Consider the following 21,304-nt stretch of genomic DNA (forward strand, 5'->3'; position numbering starts at 1 on the left):
AACACACAATTTTTCTTAACTACACAAGAAGATCTGAATAGTAATGTTATGCTTGACAAACTTAAGATTACACTTTGCTTGAACTTTTTGACCTAAGTTGACACAACAAATTATTTCTTAGTTGAGTAAAGTCAAAACACTGGTTCCTTTACTGTTTTTAAAGTTTTCTAAAATTCTTTTTTCTACAGTGTGATATTCTTACTATGCCGAGTAAAATATCTTCTATTTATATCTCTGTCTATTTAAAACATTACTAGATCTGAACTGGATATGAATATTAGGCTGATTATTAATCAAACACTTACCTGTAAAGGTAGTTCATGTGATATGAGCTATTTACATTTCGGTATTTCTTACTGTCCAGCTTGTTTTAATTTGTTTGTTGTGAATGTTTAACTTTTAACAACTCTCAACAGTCACTCAGAAATATGGTATCCATGAATTTACTCATTAATGAGTCGATGACAAGACTTTAAAACAACAATTTATTTTATTATTAACCAGAGGATTATAGATATTTGAAGGTGATTTGGTTTCCTGGGTGTGGTTTCATCAGCTGTGGTGCTGAAAGAAAGATTTGTTAGAGTATTAATGCACAAAGGATATGAGGTCTATCTACAAATTTAACACAGGCAGATGCACCACAACAATGCGACCCAAAGTAAAAACCCATCTGTTACGTATTTAGGATATACTGTATTTTGCATACTGTACACTTTTAATTGTTGCAACACAGGAATCAATCAGATGTTTAAATGCATCAATAAGTTAGTTAAATAACATGGTTACTGTGTGTAATTTCTGGGTTTTATCTGTGGGTAAGTTAATGCTGAGGTGCAACCATATTTTGGAACATACACAAACGAACAAATTGCTACTTAACCTTTGAGTGTGACAGGGAAGAATGAGGGAGATAAAAGAGTGTGTTACAGAGTGTTACATAAGAGCAAAGGCCAACACTATATTTGAAAGGGTGTGCATAAAACTGTCATTACAGTGTCATTACCATGTCATGACACCTGTCATGAACATGAAGAAGCCTTTTTGAATTTTTATATCATTAAGTGTCATTCAGTCAAATGTCATTTTTAATATAAAGTTGACTTGGTTAGAGAGGTCTTCGTTATGAAAACTTGACATTAATCAAGCCAATAATGTCAACTTGGCATTAACCATGACAAAAATATCTTTGACATTAACTAAGATAACATAACCTGCCAGTACCTTTGTCATGACAACTTGATATTATTGAACGTTAAGCTTTAAGTTTTAACATGACAAACTGTCATATGTGGTTGGTTTTGACACTGGCTGTTATGAGACTGTTATAAATATGGAACTGATATTTTCGTTGACCTAAAGTAAAGTAGTACATTTTGGACTTGTCATGAAGATGTCATTATTTTTCATTACTCTGGACTTGAAGATGTTGTTAAATGTGATAAGGCCAGTTTGATGACAGAGTAAAGTACCAAGGTGGTTTAGCTTACAGAGTTAACTGATGGACAGGTGGTGGTTAGCTAGTTTACGTGTTGATAAAGTAGGCTAACTGGTGTCTGCTCTTATCTGTAGCTGACATTAGCTAATTAGCGTGGTTCGCTGTGGAGCTAGCTGCTTAATTAGCTGAGTCAGACCTGATGTGCCAGGAGACAAACCCAGCAAATCTCAGTACTGTATTCCTGGTCAAAATGGCCACCATCAGCTCTGTCTGATCCCAAATGATACTGACAGCAATCACAAACATTCATAAAGACTCCATCATGTTCATGATAGATGTCATGGCATGGTTATGACAGTGTAATAAAAGTTTTATGCACACCTCTTCAAATAAAGTGCTACCAAACAAAGTTATGCATAGCTGATGGTCCCCCATGAAAACCTGTGTCTGTGAAATCCTCTGAGGCTATATGCAGTTGGACTTACACATCAGCTCGTAGGAAAATATGAGGCATCATCTGTTATTGTGACTTTAAGAGAAACTGTGTGATGAAGACTGAACAGTGTGGAGTGCTAAGAATGTCAGGCCTGCAAATACAAAACAATAGTTAAATGAAAGGTTTTTACAAACATTTCACATGTGTGTTCTCAGGTTATAGTCAGTCGTGAGGCACTCATATTGGACAGGCAGTTTATTTACAAATAGCAGACCCATACACACAAAGAAAAGAAAGTAATGATGGTAAATTTCCAGAGTGTTGGGCGATGGGGAATTTGTATCCAACAGGTCTCAACAATCAAAGCACCATTTCCTTCAATCTCTAATTGCTACTGGCTCGGGGCATCAAAAAGTACTCAAAAACATACAATCACCAACGGTCATCAGCAATTTACTTTATAAAAATATCACCATGGTGATCCACAGATTCACAGATTGGACCGTGGAGAGAAAGACATATTTACAGTGATCCACACAAAAGGAAAATGGAAAGAAATCATTTGGGAACAAAAAAGGTTGGAGGAAAAGATGAGCAGTGCAGAGAGGGTCCCAAAAGGCAAAGCTTGAGCAATTCTTGCTTTAAGGTCTCTAAATGGACACCTCTTAATCTTTTTCATTTGTCCTGTAAAGACCAGACAAATACAGTACATCAGTTACAAAGGAATCGTAATGACAGAAGGTATACAAGTTGTACTGAACAAAGAAGCATTTAAAACAATAAAATTAACTCTGACATATTTAAACAAAAATACATTTTTTTTATTTGCAATTACGTCTTTCTGATTTGACATACCTGCAAAATTGTGTGTGAACTTTGATGGAAAAATGCATCTCCTCTACAGGGCTGGTATAATAATAATTTATTATCAAAGAAATACTATCTGTTATCTGTATTGTCTTGCTCATGTATAAATGTCTCATAATAAATGTGAAATTAGAAACAGTGTGCAATACAAACAATTTGGTGTGAACATGACAAAAACAGAAGTATTTTCATCATGACAAGATATTTTGTTGGATATGTGGCTAAAATTTAATGCCACCATGAACTGATGACTACTGCTGGACAACTCCCATTTTTCCCAGTGAGTATAATCACAAATATTAAAAAAAAACGGAATGGATCAGGGTTTATTTGATCCGAGTCTGACATGTGTTTTTCCCATTGTTTCTTATCTTTTCTACATGAATTTGTCTGTTGGCAACTCCTGTTATTTCATTAATCTTTCATGAAGAAAGGAGCAAATAACAAAATAATGAGTTATATACTTTAAAGTAAACTTCTGCTAATATATACTTTTAAGAAAATAACAAAATACAATTTAAGAAAGAGGACTGCAGAAAAGGGCTCATCAAACTTAGGTTAAGGAGTTCACCCAGAGTGATATCTGAAGAGTGTCAAAATTAACATTACGTGTTTAGATCTACTCGTGCACGTATGGTAAGAAAACTTAAATTAGTACATGTGACAAACCAGAGACTGTGTGTTGTTGTGGACTAAAAACATAAACAAATATATTTGGGAATAGTATCATATAGTAATATTAATTTTGAAAATTTTAAGATAGCACTTTGAGTGAACTTCTTATCCTAAATTGACATCATAAATTACCCCTAATTTGAAGTAAAGTCAAACAGGGTTTGCAGTTGGTTGTTTTACTACTTAAAGTTTTCTCCACTTTTCTGTCTTACGGTGTATGATCAGAATGCAAGTGATAAAGACGTTACAATCAAATAAACAATTCTTATTGTACCTCGACAGCATAAAGTCAATTAGTCTAAAAGGTAGAGATTTTTCTTTCATGTAAGTATCTTTTCCTTCTTCCATCTTGAACTTTTCTACTCTTAGCCACTATTTTTATTTTTAATGTAAATGAACATGATTTGTATTTCACATGGTATGGTCTTTAAAGATGTTTTAGACATTAGTGTGAGCAGAAGAAATAGCAGAATGACTGGTTCATCTGTAGAAAACTTAATGTACAAAGTGCCAAATGAAGCTCTGCAGTGAAACCACATCAGAATATGTGTCAGGTTTGGAGAGGTAGTCAAAACTAGACGGCAGACGGGTCAGATGACAGTGAGGCAGTGACAGTGAGATGTGCTCTCAGCATGAGAAAGAGATCTCACCTCATAGTTCTTCAGCAGTACAGCCGAGCTGGACGACTGACAGGGTTTAGTATCTAGAATGAGACTGCCAGTGCTGAACAGGGAAAAAAGACGAGAGGACGCTCGAGTCACAATTAAGACCAGTACATGAAAGTAATACCATCCATATATTCACATAGACATCTATGGCTATAAGGTAGTTGGCTATATATATATTAACAAGTAAGTTGGAATCAATCAACACAGGTACAATAAAAGACATTGTAAAATCACAGCTTCTTCAAAGTGAAATTACTTTGCTGTTTTGATCCTGCAGTCACACCTCTGCTAGACGTGTGAAGATTATTCATTTCAACTGACTAACATCTATCAAAAAATAATACTGTGTTTTTTTTAAACAGAGTAGAGCAGTTTAGATCACCAAGTGTGCATTTATACATCTGGTGTGATTGCAGCATACAACATGATACATTTATATGACATGGGTAAGAGATGACATACCACAGTGATAATGTCTGAAAGTCCAGGATGAAAATTGATCTCTGATAACACAGTGAGATGAGGAAAAGTGTCCTTTCTTTATATTCTAATGAGCACCATCATCATGTAAGACCACTGGCTCTTACTGATGACTGATGTGGCGATGAAAGATGAGGTGGAGGAGGGCGCCCCCTCCTGGTGAATCATGAGATGAAGACATGATAACAGCCAGATGGAAAGGGATCAGGACAGCACACTGGTGTTCTGTGAATCCACGTCTTGCATGTTCATGACATCTGTACTCACTCCACTCTCGTATACAGGGTTGTCGAAAGCTGACTCTTCTGTCATGTTGTCATACGGAGGCGAGGATGTTGGCATTCTGATAGATTTCCCTTGGAGCCTGAGTAAAGCAAAGAGAAACGGGGAACATCCTGTAAAGGCTCAGTTGATTGTGAATGAAATAAACAAACTTTTAAGCTTTTTCTTACTTTGCAAAGTAGACATAAATCCCGAGGACAACCACCAAGACAATTGCAGTGGGAATAAAAACTGCAAGGGCAATATTGGTTCCCTCCATGCCATAATCCATATTAACAACTAGAGGGGAAAAAAAACACAAAACAGTCATTATTTCTGTGAAATATGAACAAAAGAGAAATATCAATATATTGATACTACAGAATTTCAAAACATGACTCACCATCTAGCCTGCGCTCATTCACATATGGGGTTGAGGATGCTACAAAGACACAATTGCAGTTTAGTCAGTATTTGCACAAAGCACTGTGCACATATACTTATATACAAAATAAGTACAAAGTCTTTGCATTCACAAACAGCAACAAAATCAATAGCACATAATGTGGTCCAGGTTGCAGTGTATTTCCAAATGTTGTGGGAATTGTAAATACTGAAAAAGTTTGCTACAGCGTGTGATTATGTTTTACCTCTGCAGGCAGGCGGAGTGCTGTTCCACTGTGACGGGTGTCCAGGGATGCAGTAGATGGTGGCCCCACCCTGCAGCTCGTAGCCCGAGTGGCAGGAGAAGGTCAGCATCTCTCCAGCCTGATAAAAGGCCTTTTCAGTGCTTTGCACACTGGTGGAGGCAGCGCCGGGGTTCCTGCACGGCTCGTACTTTTCAGCTGAGAGGCAGAACATAACAAAAATATTATGTATCTTTTTCAAAAGTAGGGACACTGACGCTCATATGAGCACATAAAAAGGCAACAGACACATTAAAGGCATAGTTCAGATTATTTGATGTAGGTTTGTATGAATGCCCCTACAACTGGGGAGTAGAGAGGGACACTAGTGAAAAAACAAACAAACAACAACAACAAAATCAATTTAAGTTTAAGTGTACACTATATATATAATATTTTCAGTCCTTTACTTTAAAATCAGGCAGCCTTTCCTGATGGGAAACCATTGTATTATGAACCAAATATTCCTCTCTTCCAAGAAACCAAACTCCATATTCAAAATCTGCAATTTTACCTCACAAAACACAGGAGTTGATGGTCTACCGCTGCCTCAATCTGTTTGTTTGTTTGTGTTATTTTGTGACTTATATGCATCTGAACTATACTTTTAAAACACCAAAGTCACAAAATAAAACAACAAAATCAATAGATTGATGCAGTAGTAGGCCAGTAAGTCCTGTGTTCTACAGGATAAAATTGCTGTTTTTGCCCAGGGAGTTTGGTTGGTCTTGCGAGAGCTATATTTGGCCTATACAATGGCAATGTCCCATCAGAAAAGGCTGTCTGTCAGCAAAGTATAGCAGTAAAAATATTTGTAATATAGCATATACTTAAACTAATATTTATTTTTTAGGTGGACTAGTGCTTCTCTTTGCTCCTCCAAACTGGGGGCTTGCCAATTGATACCTACACTCACTATGGGTAAGTATACAGCCCAACTTCAAATAATCTGAATCTCTATCCCTGTAAACGAGACATGAAGGGTGAGATAGACCATTTATTTTATAATTTATAGAAGTAAGAATTAGCGCCTATTAAGTCTTTTTTTAAATTGAAACTACAGGTATATGATGTAACAAAAAATTAAATGACACCTTCAAAATTAACACAGCAGTATCATGTTTAAATCAAATACTCAAAGCACTCACAGTAGGTTTATGTGTATGATACATGTGATTTTGACTCATGTGACTTACGGACACACTTGGGGAGCCTCTCACTCCACTTGGGTGTGGCTGAGTCTCGGTTGTAGCAGGTGAGGAGGCTGTTGCCAGACAGGACGTAGCCTTTATTACAGATGAATTGCACCGTCGATCCAACAGTGAAGCGGGTGCCCGTGAGCACCTTACGACTGTGCTCCACATTTCCAGGGTCCTGACACGTCATAACTGGTGCATCGCAAAAACAAATGGTGATGATTATTTATTATCATTGCCATTGATGATGGTAGTAGTACTGTGATAAAAATGTATTTTTTAAGTAATGGAAAAAGTATTATCTATTAAACACTATTCACAGTGTGGAAAAGAATTCTAAAGGAATACTCCACTGATTTAGCATTGCAATTCTTTTGGATTTAAGATTGATGCAGCAGAACCAAAATTATAATCTTTTATCTCCCTCGTTGTCCCCTGTCAAAACTTGGCACTTAGATCACCCACAATGCAACTCAACGGTTGGAAGTTTGGGTATGTTATGCTAGTCACAGCTACTGTACCCTCCAGCAGAGATAAGAAGTGTGCCACCGAGGTCCGAGGTTGACTTTAGACTCTACTGACGTTGTTTGAAGTGACATCATTTGAGGCAAATTATCAGATTTTTTTGCAGCGCCCTCTGGAGGTTTTGTACTTTTCACAAAAGCAGCACTGGTAGACCTCTATACACACTTTGATGTCTGTGGAGAATCTGTGGAGTTCCCAATTGAGTTTACAAATTGAGGTTGCAATCACTGCCAGGAAACATGGTTATAGGCAAAAAAAAAAAGTTCGTAATCAAAGTTTGACATAAAATACAGGTTATATGGCCTAAAAATGCCTGTTAATTGGCATCAAATCAAAATATGACTCACCTATTTATTAGTGTTTGCCATTGTAAATCAGCTGCTTTAAAATATTAGAAAAGTCTCTCGCTGTATTTCCAGTTTGTAAACCAGCTATTCCCAAACATAAGAATGTCACAGCCCAATTTGACATCTGAAAATCTTCAGCGGCTCACCCAAATATTTAATCTCTTGAACACTTGGCACTGAAAGCACTTCAACTCCTATGGTCTCATTTCTCCTGATTTGTCTTGAGCAACATCTCATAATCACTTATTGTACTGTTGTTTCTGTGTCTTTGTCAATTACAGTAATTTTCTAGTTCTGGTTTTACTTATTTTCTGTTGTAGTGACGTTCAAACTAATAAAACTGAAACTTTTATTCATTTATTTTCAATGATCTCACAAGGCCCCCCTGCAGGTCCTTCACGGCCCAACAGTAGGCCATGGACCACACTTTAGGAATCACTGTTCTCAACAATACCAGTACTTTTTTAAAAGTACTGTACTATATACAGTTTGCATTCTATTGCAAAAGTTGATCAAGCATTTCATTCTTTCCTCTTGGTAAAAATCAGTCTGAGTATGATAATTTATTATTATGGAACTTATAATCATCTACTCTATTAAAAACTTGTGGGCGTCTTTAAAGAGTTCTCACAAGTTTACCCTCCACCAGACTATTTTGCTTGGACTCAACTGGTGGGTACACTGAGTGGGTGCTGCCTGTGATGATGATTAAATTAAAGAGCTAAGAACCAGTTAACATCAAAATCTAGAGGTCTGCATAACAAGTGCAGAGCAAACTAAAACAGAATGAGAGTTTTAATTTAATTTGCTCACTGTGATACCCAAGCCAAAGGATTCTAGTATATGCCTGGTGACGTCACCTGCTCTCCCCGTATCAACAGATGGAGAAAAGGTTTTTTTTTTTGCCTCCTCTCACCTTCCTCACATCTTGGCACATCACCGCTCCAAGTGAGATCCCACTGGCACATGAGAATCTCAGAGCCCACCAGCTCAAATCCAGGGTAACACTGGTAGGTGATGACAGTGCCGTGGATGAGGTCAGGGTGGGACGTGCTCTTCCAGCCATTGGTGATCTCAGGCAGCTCAGAGCAGGTGTCGTTCCTCGGCACCTCTGTTGGCGAGACAGAATCAGACATGGAAAATTAGGAATTACAGATGTCCTGTACATTTATTTATGCCACAACGAGGAAAGACAATGGTTCTGGGAATACAGAAATACTGGAATGATGCTACATTTTCTTTTGTAATAAACATTTAATTTTCATTCTTAATGTGGCATCAAGATTGTGAAGGGACACATGATGATGTTCCTCAAGGAAATCTTGGCATTATTATGTAACAATCTCTTCTGCGGGGAATGAATAAAACTGCAAAATAGTCTGTTATGTGAGCACTAAACAGCAGCAGTTTGGGAGGAGAATGTAAATAGAGGCTTGTGATGTTTGCTGGGAGGAACACAGCATGTGGTTTGGCACCAGTCAGTCTGTGCCTCCCTAACTGCTGCATACATGGCCAAGAACACAAAGCACTGGGCAAAACCAGCTGATGTTTAAGTACACCCCATTATTGTGTTTCTGTGTTTGTTGCTATCAAATCCTGTGCACCTGGGATAAGCCGGAAGACAGACAGAGGCACAGCAAGAGAAAGAGGCACAAAGACAGAAGAGTCAGGGGAATAAATAGACTTTTTTTTTCTTATTGGTAACCTGCTGGGTTCTAGGTAAGAGGAACATTTTATATTCTATGATTGTGAACATCCTTTGCTGTCTTGTGTGTCTTGCAATGGAAATGAACATGAGGACATGTTTAATTTCATTTTAAAGGTCCAGTGCAAAAGATTTAGGAGCATCTATTGGAAGAATATGCTGGAGTGGAATATAATATCGATGACTGTTTTCATTACTTTCATCAGTGTATAATCACCTGAAAATAAGAGTTGTGTTTTTGTTACCTTAGAATGATCCATTTATATCTACAGAGGAAACAGGTCCTCCTCCACCATGTTGCCATGTTGCAGAATGGACATGCCAAACACTAGCTTTAGTTACGACCATTTGCATTTTTTAGTACGTTTTGTAGCCACCATGGTTTGTCCTACACACTTGGAAAGGGAGGGCGAGGCAAGCGGTCTTCAGTTGCACTTATGTGGGGGAGCTGTCATATGGTCCATCTTTATATATTATAAAGATGGACCATATGACAGCTCCCCACAAGTGAAGGCAAGATATCTCAGTCGCTCCCTGGTGGCTGGCTGCAGTATAGGTCATAAATCCACGATGTTTACAGGTAGGACATGGGTCAAACTAAAACATCAAAGTACATCAAAACATCAAAGTGAGGATAGTTTCTGTCATTTTAAGTTCTTATCAGGCCGATGTTTGTTCACATAATTATTTTTTCTGATCAGTTTCCTTTTAATTGGTTATTTGACGTTTTCATGTCATGACTGACAGCTGAGCTCTGCCTGGTGTATGGGCAGGACCCCAACACTGCAGCTCCAATTCTGATCACTACTGTGTAAACTCTGTACCCAAATGACATCACCAGCACAAGATGGCAGAACTCATATCCTGGATATTTTGACTTAATTTTTGTACAGTGGGATGAAGTCAAGATGCGTCATTCATCTTTATTTAGAGTCATTAGTTGCAGTTTATAACCTCACTGCCAAATGTTGCTAAATCTTACACACTAGTCCTTCAAGACCCAGATATTCAAACTGTGGCTCAAGTGCAACTGGTGGTATGCAAGCTCCCTGTAGTCATACATAGAGGAATGTCAGAAATATATTTTTTAATTAAATAAATTTAAAAACATATAATACTATCACAATAATGCACATAGTGTGGAAACGTCATCCATGATTACCGATAGTTACGAGCTAAATGATGGCAAGATAATAAGCAGCAGTAAAATGAATAGATAGAAAATCAAGGCTTAAAAAACACTGCAATCATGGATCTGACCAGGTACTATTATGAAGAGAAGTGTAGACCAGGAAGAGAGTATTTTGAGCAAAGGACAACAGTGATCTGAGCACAACTGCTAGTACAAGTGCAAGTTATGGATAGAAGTTGACCAGAGGAGAAAATTAAGTTTTATTTTAAGAAAATCCCAAATTAACCATAGCTAAACAAAAAAAAAAAAAAATCCACAGTCTTACCAAAGAAGTGAACCACAAAACCATTATTGTAGCCATAGATATTGGTGGCAGGATCTGACTGAAACTGAATGGTGACGTCAGCCATGGAGGTATACAGCTTGAAGTGTGGCCGTGTGCCGCTGTATTGGCCCAGGATGTTCGCCGTCAGGTCGTCACCATCATAGAAGGTCAGCAGGTCATTCTTGCCAACGTGGAGACTAGAACACAAAAGAACTGTGGTTACATGTCTTACAAATGACATGACAGAAAGGTTTCTAGAATACCTCGCATCTGAGGTTATGTGGTATCTTTGTGTATTTTGTTCAGAGCTTTAACAGTTAAGTGACTGGTATATCTCCCTTAGCTGATGAAAGCACAAGCTGATGACATAAGGCAATGTCAGCAGTACTTGGGAAATATTAATTCTGTTTATATTGGATGGATCTGATGTGAAGTAAACACTAAATAATTCATGATGCATGCCTCTTCGCCCCCCACATTGCTCTCATGAATATGTACTAAAATGTATATTTGCAAATATGTGAGCATAATGTAATATTATCATTTAGGCCACCACACCTATATAGAAAAGCTGCAATACATGGCAGGAGGGATTATAGAAAAATAATGAGGACTTAAGGCAGTTTAATAACTAGATCTTGGCTCGTAGCCTGTAATGCTCATGTAAAATTGAATATGAGGCAGCAGAGACGCTGTTTGACAGAATCTCTGCTGTCATTGATTAACTTAAGAATGCATTAACCTTTTCCATTTGGAGATTCATATGTCCTTGCTCCCTTTCTAGAGCATCAGTAAAGCTTGACATTTATTCACACACAGGGGATGGAGAAATGGCGAAAAAAAGCCCACAGAACTTGTAGTTCCCCTGCTGATATAATAACAGGGGAAACTAGTTGCTCTCTATGTGCCTTAAGCACAGGGTGTCAAAATAGCGGTGCAGATTGGCTGTATGATTGTTTTGTGTTAATATTCACGAGCTCTGCTGAACAGAACTTAAAAGTAATAACAGCGCGGTGTCATTCTTCACGCACAGCATAGGTAGGAGGAATGCTTTTATAGCTGAATCACCTGTCCCCTGCATCAGCTCTCCACGGCCATTTAATGTGCAATCAATCAAGAGCACAGACTATTTCCAGGAAACCAGTATTTTCTCAAAATGGTAACAGATAATAATATGCCTCCCCGCTTTTCTTGATTCCTTTGCACAATTTGCCTTAATACAAATTGCAAGTTGCAATGCTTGTAAATCAGATTTCCAGCTCCTCTCTCAGATGTAGTTGTGATCACGCCTTGTTCACAAATCATCTGTCATTGTCTTTTCCCCCTGTGTTTATCTCTCTTAGTCATTCTTAGTCACTGATTTACTTTGACTCATGCAGTCATGTCACTTAGGACTTGTGATTCTTTTTAATAGAGCTGTTTATATGTACTTACAGATAGCTGTGTGATTAGTTTCTAAGGTCAAGAAATTCAACAAATAGATTCTGAAACAATTCACTATTTTCAGATAAACTGCCTCGGAATGTAATCCTAGCGATGTCACAGGTTAAAAAAAAAAAGAGAAAGCATTTCAGTTACGTGAATCAAAATCAAAATCAAAATCTTCACACTCTTGTTGGAGAATTTAGAAAAAGGCACACAGCACCTGAGAGACATACATGGACAAGCGAATCAAGTAAGTGAGGTCACAATGCAATCAACATGAGTATAGAAATCCAGCTGTGTCACTTCAAACACACATGTCCTAATTCTCAGAACCAAAGACAATCACAATGGAAAACCATATAGTTAAAATGCATGTCTTTAAATCAACACAAAAATGCATCCCAATAACACACACATATTTAAGATTTGTTCTTAATGTCCCTAAATCTGAAAATAAAAAACATAAATTTACAGCTCCTACAGAAGGTTTTTAACTAGCAGTCTAGGTTTAATACCGATGCCTCTATGTGACCTACATAAGCAAACGAGACCATCTGCAAGATGATTGGCTGTTTGTATATAGATGTTCTTAATGTCTGCCACTGGTTTGTAGTCTCCTTGAAATCAGATGAAATTATGTTTACATTTTCCCAGCCAAAATTACTATGAGTAATACACGAGCCCATTAAAATGTAGCAGGAGATATTTATTTACATAATTTTGTTTTTGATGGTGGTGGAAACACTACTGTTTATATCCACAGGGGCGTCCAAAGCAACACAATATGACAGTTCCTTGCAGTAGCTTTATTAAAAATGCTAAGTCTACAACCAAATACAATGATGCAATCATAGTGCGAAACACAGGGCGTCTTGAGGGGTCTGACACCCCCTGAAAGCCTCAACAGCAACATTTTGGGGGACCTCTGGAAAATTCTTTAAAAACTAATTTGTCGCTTGCAGCTGTCAGTAAAATGCATTTTAAAAACACACCATTTCCAGTAATCATTATTCAAATCTCAAAACATTATTCAATGATAAGTGCAGAAAATATATTGTTGTGGAGTTTCAGCAGGTGGAGCAGACCCACCTGATTACGACCAGGTATTTTGCATTAGTGTTGCAAAAACAAATCTCACATGGAAAATGTTCTAAAGACAAGCTGGAAAACAGACAGGAGTGTTTGTTACTATTTCCATCTGAGTTAATGAGAGGTATTACTTCAGAAGAAACAAGAGCACTATCTTCTAATGTCAAATTCTACCTTCTATACATTTGTACTTGTACACTCTGATTTTTCTGTGTCATTGGTTCCCAAAGTATGGACATATGGCAGTCTGTGGGCTTTCTTGACCATGAATAACCTCTCTAAGAACTCTGTTTGTTGTTCATGTGATTGACCTGTGAGCTCACTGATTATAATCACCTGTTTGTCACAGTATATGCAACATATATTTGTCTTTTCTTCGCCAGGGTGTACATGTGTGAGTGATCAACGGCCCTGAAGCTAACCTCAAATACTACTGGATCGATCAGCCTATATTACATTTTCATGACTGGATGCAGAACGATCTCTGTGATTCACAAATTTTGAAAAACCTAGAAAACCTTTTTTATGCCTCCATGTCGACGACAGCCATGGACATAAGCATTATGTCTTCAGGTCATCCCATTCTTATGAACACGATATCTCAGGAACACCTTGAAGGAATTTCTTCAAACTTGGTTCAAGCATTCACTTGGATACAAGAATGAACTTATAAGACGTTTTAGATTTTAGTAGTCAAAGGTCAAGGTCAAGAAAGCAATATCTCAGAAACTGCTTGGATGGCATTTCTTGGCACAAGTGTCCATTTAAACTCAAGGATGAACTGAATAGATTTTGGTGCTCAAAGGTCACAGTGACCTCACTAATAGTTTAGTTTGAAATCTTGTTTCAGCTAGGGATGTATGTAGGTGTCATGTTAATGTTGACACAAATCTCTGCTGGTTGGCAGCTGTGGTGACATTGCTGTAGGTGCCTCACTATCTATTGCATTGGCAGGGATCTGCACACTACTGAAGGCACTGTTCTAGGTGTTCCTTCTTTTCTTTTTTATCTTGAGAGGCACACTTTTGCTGAAATGTTGATGCACAGACTTAGAAATGAAAAGCTTGCATTAGAGATGCAACTGAAGCTCTTTTCTCCCCTTCTTCTTCTGTCATGCTCAGATTGATCATGAGAGTCTACTGAGATGTAGACCACTTCACATGAGATATACATGCAGATTAATATAAAACAGCAGTATGGAGTTGTGTGATGGGGCTGCTTTATCTGTGATTGACAGAGTTTTATGATGATAGACGGAAGCAAATGACCCAAGTCTGTTTACCTCTCCTTAATCTCTTATTCACAACCTCCCCCACAGACTTTCCACATCACTTCTGAGTAGAAACACACTGCAGTTAAATCAATGAAAAACACCCACTTCAGATTTATTCATCCAGACTAGGAACAAATCCTACCTACTTAAGTTGACTGCCAGCATTAACCAATAATTTATGTAATTATACCCACAAGGTGTATATTCATGGACCACTAGTCCCCAAAGGCACAATTTTAAGACAAAAACATGACCAGAATAACTGGTTCCCACTGCCGGCTTGTGCAATGTGCTGGAGCTGAAATTTGGACAAAACTAAATTCCAGCTTCGACTGATGGGCACAAATAATCGATGCCAGCTGCATGAATGAGAGTGAAATGAGGTGCCGAGTGATGAGGTGCTCCCTCTGGTTAGCTGGACAGCTATAGGGACAATTTACACCTCCATGTTCTCTAACAATCAGCGGCTGTGGATGGAAGTGACAGGAATGACAATGCCAGTTTCCATTTCCAAACTGCCATGAGAATACTTCATGCATGCATGGAAATGGTACCTCTTAAAATGACATTTGTTAAAGTGTGTAAAAAAAAAAAAAAAAAAAGAAAATCAACAGAAGAAACCAATTAAGATTCACCCTACAGGCTCCTACATCCTTTGATTCATACTCTGTGGAAAATATGCACCCTGCACACACTTAGTGACTCGATGATAGACAATTGGGATTTTTTTTATTAGCAGCAAGAGTAGTAGTATCACAATAGTTGTCACAATAAAACGGGGGTGTCCATCAGCAGAGTCCACAGAGGAACACCGCAACCAATGGTGTTTGCATCTTTTTCTATCTTCACATCTCACACTTCACTTCACTTCTATTCAAGCTCTATCCTCCACTTGCTGCTCATGTCAACAAGGCTATCCACCTTATCATTGCACTGTATTTCACCTTATCTCCTCCCAAAAGTCTCCCTGTATTCAGACTACCCTAGAAGGAGGCATGTGGCACTGTCAGTTGGCAATCTTACCGTGTGATTACCTCCAGTCTCTGCATTTCATCGAACTTGACAAAAATATACAGCACCTGCTGCTCCCCTTTGCTACATACTACACGGGTTTAGCCATTCTCCAGATGAGTCTAGTTCTTTCTTTCACTGCTTTTACTGTATCTTATCAATGTGACAACCCGTATTCTTGAGCTTGTTTCACTAATCTGGCCTGGTGAAATACAAACAGTGATTCCAAAATAGCTGGGATGCTGTGTCAAAGTGAATAAAATATGAATATCCTTTTTGACCTAGATTAAATTGAATATAGTACAATGACAGGATATTTAATGTTCAAACTGATAAACTTTATTGTTCTTTGTAAAGACACAATTATTCTGAATTTGGGTTTGGAAGATTTCACAAGTAAACAGGTTAAGTGACAGAATCATGACTGGGTATCAGCTGGTTTCCTCAAAAGGCTCAGCTGTTTACAAGCAAGGATGGAATGAGGTTCACCACTTTATGAAAACTGCATGGGCAGATGGTCCAACAGTTTAAGAACACATGTTTCTCAACACACAATTGCAAGGGATTTAGGGATTTCCTCATCTATAATCTATAATATCATTAAAAGATTCAAAGAATCCCGGAAAAATTTCTGCATGTAAGGGACAAGGCCAAAAACCATTAAATACCTGTGACTTTGACCCCTCAGGCGGCCGTGAATTAAAAAAACAACATGATTGTGTAAAGGTTACTACTACATGGACTCAGGAACACTTGTTCCGACTTGCTGTCCGTAAACATAATTTGTCACTGCAACTACAAAATGCAAGTTAAGACTCTGCCATGCAAAGTGAAAGCCATACATCAACAACATCCAGAAGTGTCATCGACTTCTCTGGGGCCTGAGCTCATCTGAGATTTACTGATGTAGAGTGGAGAAGTGTGCTGTGGTCTGAGGGGTCCACATCTCAGTTGTTTTTTGGAAAATATGGGCAGTGTGTCCTCTGTGGCCAAAGAGGAGAAAGACTATCCAGATTGTTACCAGCACAAAAGCCAGCCACTGTGATAGTATGGGGGTGTCCATGACATGGCTAACTGTCACATCTGTGCAGGCCCCGTTAATGCCGCAAGGTACATACAAGAGAGAATTTCACTTTCAAAACATCCTCAGTTCCCACATGTGAATTGTGTTGTTAAAAGAAAAGGTGTTGTAACAAAGGACTTAGTCTTGGGCCTCTTTGTTTATTATGCAAAATATTGTAATTGTGCAATTCTGATTTTGATGTTTTTTTTCTTTATGAAACACTGAGACACACAACTGATATCCACCTTAAAATCAATTTTACAAGCTTCTTTGTTATTTCACAACTGACAACAATCATTTTGGTCTGATGCTGGACAAGAAGCAAGGCCAACACCACAGCCGTATCTGTAAACATCAGATTTATAGTCAACAGGATTATCAAATCGCACGCTTTCACACTTGACATAGTGTAACCTTTCCTCCTGTCTGGGTTCCTAAATAGTCTCTCCTGTCACTCTAACTCATTGGAAATACTGCCGTCAACCTTGGTTTTAAATTTCTCCGCTGACCCCATCCATCCGTTCACTCCGCTGTGTTTCAAAATCCGGCACACTGACAACACAGAAGAATGCCAAACACGCATTGCCTTTGGTCCAGACTTACACAGCACTCTGCAGTGAGTTATTACAGGTCCCTCAGCTGCCTTCTCTGTAGTAACCTGGCAATCACTACACCCAAATGTCATCCCACCTGCTCCTTTTAATTTTTCCCCTCCAGAAATTAATGCAGTCTCTTTCTGCACTATGCTGCAAACTAATAACTAATCTTCAGAAGAAATATTTATACCCAGGCTCCTATGGGTTCCATACTTTATCTGTCCTTTCCATTCTGGAGTAATATTAATGTTTATCAGACTACTGTCAGGTACTACTGTTTTGATTACAGCTATACTTTTTTGCATACTTTTATTGTTTCATAAATACATTCAGATTTATTAAGAGTCATTTTATGATGCTTTGTTGTATGATGCTGCAATCCCGTACTCATGTGGTGTCAGAATAATAGAAAAAATTTGTTCCTGACTGGATAAATTCACGTCAGTGCTCCCTCAAGTCGGACCAAGAACTCAGAAAGTTGGATGACTTGATGAACTGTTGTCTGATGTTATATGCAGAAACATGGCAGTCAAAAATAAATGTTTACTGATAATTAATTCACATTTTAAATATATATTTTTTGCTCACAAAAATTATAATATAGTATTAGGTTATAATGGTTGGATGCTGTCCATGTCAAGTGAACTAGATTGATTTGAAATGTTATTTATTAACATTAATCCTGATAAGAAGTCAGGTAAAGCAATATTTTACTTGTTTAAGGCAGTGGTTCTCAAATGTTTTGTGCCAAGGGAAAACCAAAATCTCAAGGTACACCTGTATTCATATCTGTGCAGAATAGCCTCTATAATCAGCCTAATCAATGGAGAGAATGTGTAGCCTACTAGCCAATCAAAATGCAGGTGGGAAAAAAAATTAGGCATCAATCAATCAGGGCCATTGATGTGTCACACTCTAATAATCCCTACCAGTCAGCAACTGGGCAAAGGGCAAAAACTGGGGTTTGCTTTGACAGAGGGGTTTAAAATGATTTTTTTATGGTATAGAATTTGTCTCTGTATTGGAAAATGAGTGCTTACTGATGAATATAGTTAATTAAAATGTCATCCATAACTCTTTGTATAGTTGTATATTGCAATAATGTATAGTCATCACAAAATCCCAAGGCACACTGGGAACCACTGCTTCAAGGGAATGCACCGGAGCAGCATCCATGTTATTTCCACGTGACTTAAAAGCCCATGAACACACCAAAGTTGGAATAATGACTTCCCAACTGGCAAGTTTGTGAATGCAGCATCAGATCTCAAAACTGGCAGCCAATCAAAATAAATGTTGAAACTCAGCAAACAGTTTAAAAATCACTAGACAAACTACTTTGAGTCTTGGGACAGAGTCAAGATAACTGAGACTAATGTGAACCTCAAACTACTTATGTCAAAAGTGATGCGTCAGGGTGTAGGATGTGCTTCATCGTAGTTAATGCTCACGGGAAAGGATGCAAATGCACAAAACCTATTTCAAAAAACTTGTTTCAAGTTGTCTTATTTGATTAAATATCTCCTCCACTGACAACTTGGCTTGGCTGTTTGCAAGAGTTTGTTTGAAAAGGGACTTGGACAATTTCTGAAAACTCCTCTGCATACCAACAGCACCAGCTCAGTTCTGCAGATGAGGGGATGACAGCTGTGTTTTGTACAAGCCTCTAGGCATTTTGTCACCTTCACTGACCTGTCAAGGCGAGTCTGTGGAACCCGGCAAATCTCCAGTAACTTGAACAGAATGGAAATTGCTTTCAGTGTCGAGCTCTCAAAAGGAAACCTTCTACATCTTCTCATAGACATATCTGACATTCGAATTGTTCAGCTCAGTGAAAAAAGGTCCCCTTTTTATTTAGTTTTCTGGCACCTACGTAACCCCAGCACAAGTGGACTTGCAGATAACATGGGTAACACTTCATTTCACAGGTCCCCAATTTCATGGTAAGAAGGTGGTAATTAGCAAGTAGCATATTTTACATTTCTTTGAAATTACCCCAAAATGACCATATTTCCCCCCAGATTTCTTACTTATTTTCCAGAGGTCAGATCACTAGTGATATCATTTACATAACACAGAGATCTTATATTTCTAGCTAATATTCACAGGGCAGCAGGGCATGAATTTTAATCGCTTACCTTATATGTAACTTCTGCATAACAGGCATGTAACTGAGTTGTTTCCGCTTAACTTCCTGCTAATTTCTTTCTAACTTCTGCTGAACATGCCAGCCTAGGAGCCTACTGACAAGTTCTCCCATCATTTTATTGCACAACTACTGTTTTGTAGCTGTTTACTATATATATATATATACATATATATATATGTATATATGTATATATATATGTATATATGGTGACTAAGACTTGTTTGTTTGAACAGCCCAGTAAAACATTTGGATGCACCATCTTTGAAATCTTCAGGATAACATAGTTTGATCTTGCAACCTTCTGACCCACACAGCTGATTTGCGGAGTGATGTGGAGTGTGGCAGAAGCAGGTGCTCTTGTGCATAGGAATATACGGTAGGACTACAGCTGAGAAAAATGTAGTCCCAAAATAAAAGGCTGTTTGGCAGCAAAGTAAAGAGTTGAAAAACTTATAAATTTAGCGCTCACTTGAAATGACTGGAACTATGCTCACCACCTTTTACCAAAGGTAATGCAGTGACTACGCTTAACTATCTCATGAAACCCCACTTCAAAAAGCCTGGACTATCCCTTTACCTTCCAGATAGTTTCTGTCTAACTTCTCCTGAGAAGGTCAGTAATTTTTTTCATAGAAATATTCAAAAACAGCTAATTACCACCAACTTACCATGATATTTGGGGAGAATGTTGAAGGAAATTTTAAGGTAATTTCATAGCAGTTCCAAATATGTGACAGAGTTATTACCACCTACTTACCATAAAATTGGGTTTGTGTAAAAGTAAGTGTTACCATGACATGTAATGCTCAGAGTCTCCACAAGAGGACTCTATAAACCCAGTATGCCATATCTAAAAGGTCTCAGCAAAGTGACAAACATTATCACAACTGTAAAACAGGCCTCCTCACTGTATTGACATGTGAAACACATCTCTCGATACAGTACACTCTGAATGCTAAAATCCACATGTGAGCCAGTTACCTTGTTGTGTTCCACAGGTGCGGATATCAGCTGTAACCTCTTGTCTCCTGCTCTTGCTCGAGCCATGCTCCATGCTAATTAGCAAAGAGCCAGCCCTCCTGTTTGGCCTAAATTAATTAATCAGTCCTCATTATGCACACTGCTTCTCTGTAATTGCCAGCACAGGCACAGTGATGAATGATAATACAGAAAACATTCTCATTAATGTGGAAAAGTGTGTGCCCACCCTTATAATGAGACAGCTCTCATCAACAAGGGCCTTTTGTCACTTCAACATGCGTAACACGCGCACACAAACACACACTTTTCACACAAACAACATGTGGACCGAGCCCCTTTAGGAATGCTATCCTCAAGACAAGCAGGCCAGACAGGAGGGTAATGGTAGGGTCTGCAGGGATCAGACAGGCTGTGGGTTTCTGCTGCCGTCAAGGCCATGCATGACCAAGCATGAGATAAACTAAAGCTGGCCACAGCACCATTAATTTACAGCGAGCGGCCTCATGTGGCTCGGATTAAAACAAATTTAAGGTCGGTGCAATTTATTTTAAAGAGATCTCTGAATGAAAATCAGTTTACCTCGAATCAAACTTGTTTACTTCTGCATGGAGGGAAAGAAATCCGCTCTGATCTTTTTTTACCCTAGGTGCACTGGCTGACTTGCAACATCAGACATTAATCACTGAGTCTTAATCTGCAGCTAAAGAACAGGGAGGCAAGCAGGGTCAGACAAACCTCTGTGTGGTATTCAGACTCTGTGTATTATCGGTATCCTCTGCTATTATTCCCTTTTTTTTTGATCTGTGGATCATATTTGAGTGATGGCTCATATCTCTGTTGCTTGAAGCCTGACAGGGCATTATTTGTATTGCGGCCATGCAGCAGCAGACAAAACTGAGCCCGTCTATGCTTCCAGCAAACCCTTGACTGACTGTATGGCACAGCTGCGAGGCAATCCCTGGCACTATTTTAATCA

The 21,304-nt window shown here is 38.4% G+C and overlaps 1 protein-coding gene across 3 annotated transcripts in view; it reads right to left on the reverse strand.

Annotated features, from left to right (window-relative positions):
- Positions 1-466: 466 nt before the first annotated feature.
- The window catches only part of LOC146318757 (seizure protein 6 homolog), a 149,997-nt gene continuing 129,159 nt past the window's right edge, over positions 467-21,304 (reverse strand). Inside the window, exons 10-18 of one of the 3 annotated variants that reach the window (XM_084730889.1) lie at positions 10,742-10,938; positions 8,496-8,690; positions 6,708-6,899; positions 5,476-5,670; positions 5,229-5,267; positions 5,017-5,125; positions 4,832-4,928; positions 4,067-4,139; positions 467-564 (exon numbers count right to left, since the gene is read on the reverse strand). In XM_084730889.1, coding sequence (XP_084587015.1) covers positions 4,113-4,139; positions 4,832-4,928; positions 5,017-5,125; positions 5,229-5,267; positions 5,476-5,670; positions 6,708-6,899; positions 8,496-8,690; positions 10,742-10,938 — 1,051 coding nt within the window. In that variant the 3' untranslated portion in view covers positions 467-564; positions 4,067-4,112. Of the gene's footprint in view, positions 565-2,114; positions 2,559-4,066; positions 4,140-4,211; positions 4,929-5,016; positions 5,126-5,228; positions 5,268-5,475; positions 5,671-6,707; positions 6,900-8,495; positions 8,691-10,741; positions 10,939-21,304 lie in introns of those variants that run through there. The other 2 variants (XM_084730887.1, XM_084730886.1) reach the window with 2 other exon arrangements.

Source organism: Lutjanus erythropterus, chromosome 11 (assembly GCF_056507025.1).
Source record: "Lutjanus erythropterus isolate fLutEry1 chromosome 11, fLutEry1.hap2, whole genome shotgun sequence".
Classification (NCBI taxonomy): domain Eukaryota; kingdom Metazoa; phylum Chordata; class Actinopteri; order Lutjaniformes; family Lutjanidae; genus Lutjanus; species Lutjanus erythropterus.